Here is a 3,021-nt window from a genome sequence, read left to right as displayed (position 1 = left end):
TCTTAGGTAAAAAAAAAAAAAAAAAAAAAAAATCATCATCACACGAATCTCGTCAAAGTCAAACAGTGCATGCCGCGCCCCTCAATTGAAACTAGTGCACAATAAATTCTGCACTGAATACATCACATTTAATATACATCCACCCCAATGCAACGCTAATTTCAGTGCATCTAAACAAATTTAATAAGACCACAATATGTGTCGGTGCACGTACTACCCAACAAAAAAAAATCAAATATTTTAATTTACTTATTAAGTATTTAATTTATCAAAACATATTCGTATGTAAATCAATAAATTTTGGATGTAGATCCGAAGTTTTCAATATTTTCTTGTAGTATTGTTTTTGACATTAATACAACAAAACTAAAATTACAATTACGTTTCCAAATGACCTACCCATTGCCACATTGTAAAGTACGATAACCACTGACATAAAGTATGTTTTGAACCTCTGACCTCTTAGGTAAGAGAGCCACATCCTATCCTGCTTGACCACAAGGCCTTTGACATATATATTCTATAAGCATATCCAACGCCTTGGAAGATAAACCACCTTTTGACATAGCTTTCACTGCGGCTTCTCCCACCTCCTCCACTATCTTCCTCACCTCATCCCCTCTTTGCCCTTCCATCATTTCCTTCACCATCCTCTCCACCTCCTTAGCTTCCACAATCCCTCTATAGGACCTACCCCCCTTGGGCATAACCCTAAGCCCCACCCCAATCTCCTCCGTCACAAACCTTGCATTCAAGTGCTGCTCCGCTATAAACGGAAGGGCCAAGATCGGCACCTTCGCGCATATACTCTCCAGCACCGAGTTCCATCCGCAATGACTCAGAACCCCCCTGATGTTCTTGTGTTTTAGTATATCATTTTGGTTCACCCAATCTTTCACTAATACCCCTCTACCTTTGACTCTTTCTTCAAACCCTTCTAAGTTCTTTAAGAGCTTCGGCTTTATCGCCCAAAGGAACTTGGTTTCCGACCGTTCTAATCCCACGGCTATCTCTTTCAACTGTTCCGGTGAGATTTCCGATTGAGTGCCAAAGGAAACGTACAAGACTGGTGAGTGGTGGTCTAGCCATTGCATGCATGGCTGGTTTTCTGAGCTATTATTATTATCTGAGGTGGCTGCTAGGCAAAGTGGTCCGACACACCAAGCTTTAGGTCCTATGTTGTTGTTCCAATACTCTACGTATGTTGACTCCAGCTCGTAAAAACTGTTGATAATTAAACCTTGGCTTTTCGCCATTGCGACACCTGCATGTGACGATGAATTGACTAAGCAAATATGCATTGATGATCACATAATCTACGTGATAGATGCACTGACTTTTATATGCCCAGACACAGGCCGGAAATCATAAATATATACGACATTATTAATTGCTTGTACGTTGAAATTAGATATTTGGTAAAAAAAAAAATATATATTGTGGAAGCCAGAAGAAAGAGAAAAAAAAAATGCAGTGATATTTTATTAATTTTCTTTAACTTTTGGGTGCACTTTGAACCACTATGGAGCCTATCTTTGCCAAGTGCATTATATACTGTTGTTATGTAATTTAAAATTTGAGTTATTTATCAAAATATGATCTTGCTTTTACCTACCTCCTTGTTGTAGAGAGATAATTTTAAATGAATAGTTGAAATTGATTCTTAGTTTTCTTTTAGAAATAAGTTGTCATATGGTCTTACTCGCGTGCGTGTGCGTGCATGCGCGCACGCGCGCCCACACACACACACATATATATATATATATGAGCGTTCATATGAAAACATGCATGGTCCCATGTAAAAATTGATGATTAATTTGATTCATATATCTGAATAGATCAACAGTTGAGAGTTGTTCGAAACTAATTAAGTGAGGAAAAGATGAGGTTCTTTTTATACATATTGAAAACTTGTAAATTTGTAATAAATATAAAATTAACCCACACATTTTTTTAAAAATTTGTTATTTTCATGTTTTTCTCATCCCTCTTTAAATTAGTTTTTAGATTATTATTATTATTATTTAACAAATAACTATATAATATATTTATGTATTTCTTAATTTTCAATTAAATATAAAAAGATAATAGTTTTGTACCTCCCGAGAAACACCAAAAATTAAAATATTTTTTAAAAAAAAAATTAAGTCAACCCTAGAAATTAAATTATTTTTTAGGTTTCCAAATGGAATTTTAAGAGGTATACAACATTACTGAAATGAAAACATAATATTCTTCAGAACTCATCTACAGTGAGAGATTCATAATATAGTACCTTGATGGATCATGAAATCAACCCAGGGACCTGATGGCTCCAGCTCATTGAACGGCGGCTCGAAGTCGTTTCTCGTAAGCTTGAGCCCCGGAAAGCTGGGGAACGTGAACGCCTCGTCCGGCGACAAAGTCTGCGAGTGGGGCCTTTCGCGGTGGAGAGCCCGGTACAACGTCGTAGCGAAAGCGCTCATTCCGAAGAAAAAGTACCTGGGAACTCCCACCTTCGCCGCGCTCTCTTGAGTCCATCCAAGCAAAGCGTCAGAAATTATGCACCTCACGGGGTGCAAACCTTCTAGAGCCTTCTCGAAGTGGGGCTGCATGAGGGCCGTGGCTTTCGTGAATTCGCAGAAGGAGGCGATGGATGGGAGGTCGTGGGTGTTTTCGACTCCCGGAGGGATACCGGCGGCTATGGGGTTATTAGGGAATGGGAGCTCGATAATGGAAGTTGTTTTGGCGGCTTCTTTGAGGAAAGATCGGATAGATGGGGCGTTGGCTGGGGTGGTGAAGACGGCGACGGAGATGCCGCGGCGGCGGAGGAGGCGGGCGAGGTGGAGGAGGGGGATGGTGTGGCCATGGGCCATCAAGGGGAAGATCACAAAGCATGGGGAGGAAATGGAGCCCATAACTGGAGTTGTATTTTTCGAATGATCATAAACCTATCAATTCTGGGGGTTTTATAGTGGAGTTATACCGACATGGCAAAATTTTAATGTAGAACATGGTTCCGGTAGAAATGTGAATCGTGAA

General features: G+C 39.8%; 1 protein-coding gene across 1 annotated transcript; it reads right to left on the bottom strand.

Moving 5' to 3' along the window:
- Positions 1-298: 298 nt before the first annotated feature.
- Positions 299-3,021, bottom strand: LOC116009797 (UDP-glycosyltransferase 90A1-like). The gene is made up of 2 exons (XM_031248928.1): positions 2,276-3,021; positions 299-1,264 (listed from the first exon to the last, which is right to left on the bottom strand). The coding sequence occupies exons 1-2, from the start codon at positions 2,895-2,897 to the stop codon at positions 483-485; spliced, it is 1,404 nt and encodes a 467-aa protein (XP_031104788.1). The 5' UTR covers positions 2,898-3,021; the 3' UTR covers positions 299-482.

Source organism: Ipomoea triloba, chromosome 2, assembly GCF_003576645.1.
Source record: "Ipomoea triloba cultivar NCNSP0323 chromosome 2, ASM357664v1".
Lineage (NCBI taxonomy): Eukaryota > Viridiplantae > Streptophyta > Magnoliopsida > Solanales > Convolvulaceae > Ipomoea > Ipomoea triloba.
The sequence above is the reverse complement of the archived record's forward strand: the minus strand, read 5'-3'. Positions and strand labels throughout refer to the sequence as shown.

Coding starts and splice junctions, on each gene's coding strand:
- LOC116009797 (XM_031248928.1), bottom strand. CDS start 2,897: ATGGGCTCCATTTCCTCCCCATGCTTTGTGATCTTCCCCTTGATGGCC. Junction 1,265..2,275: donor TGATTTCATGATCCATCAAG/GTACTATATTAT, acceptor CGTCACATGCAG/GTGTCGCAATGGCGAAAAGC.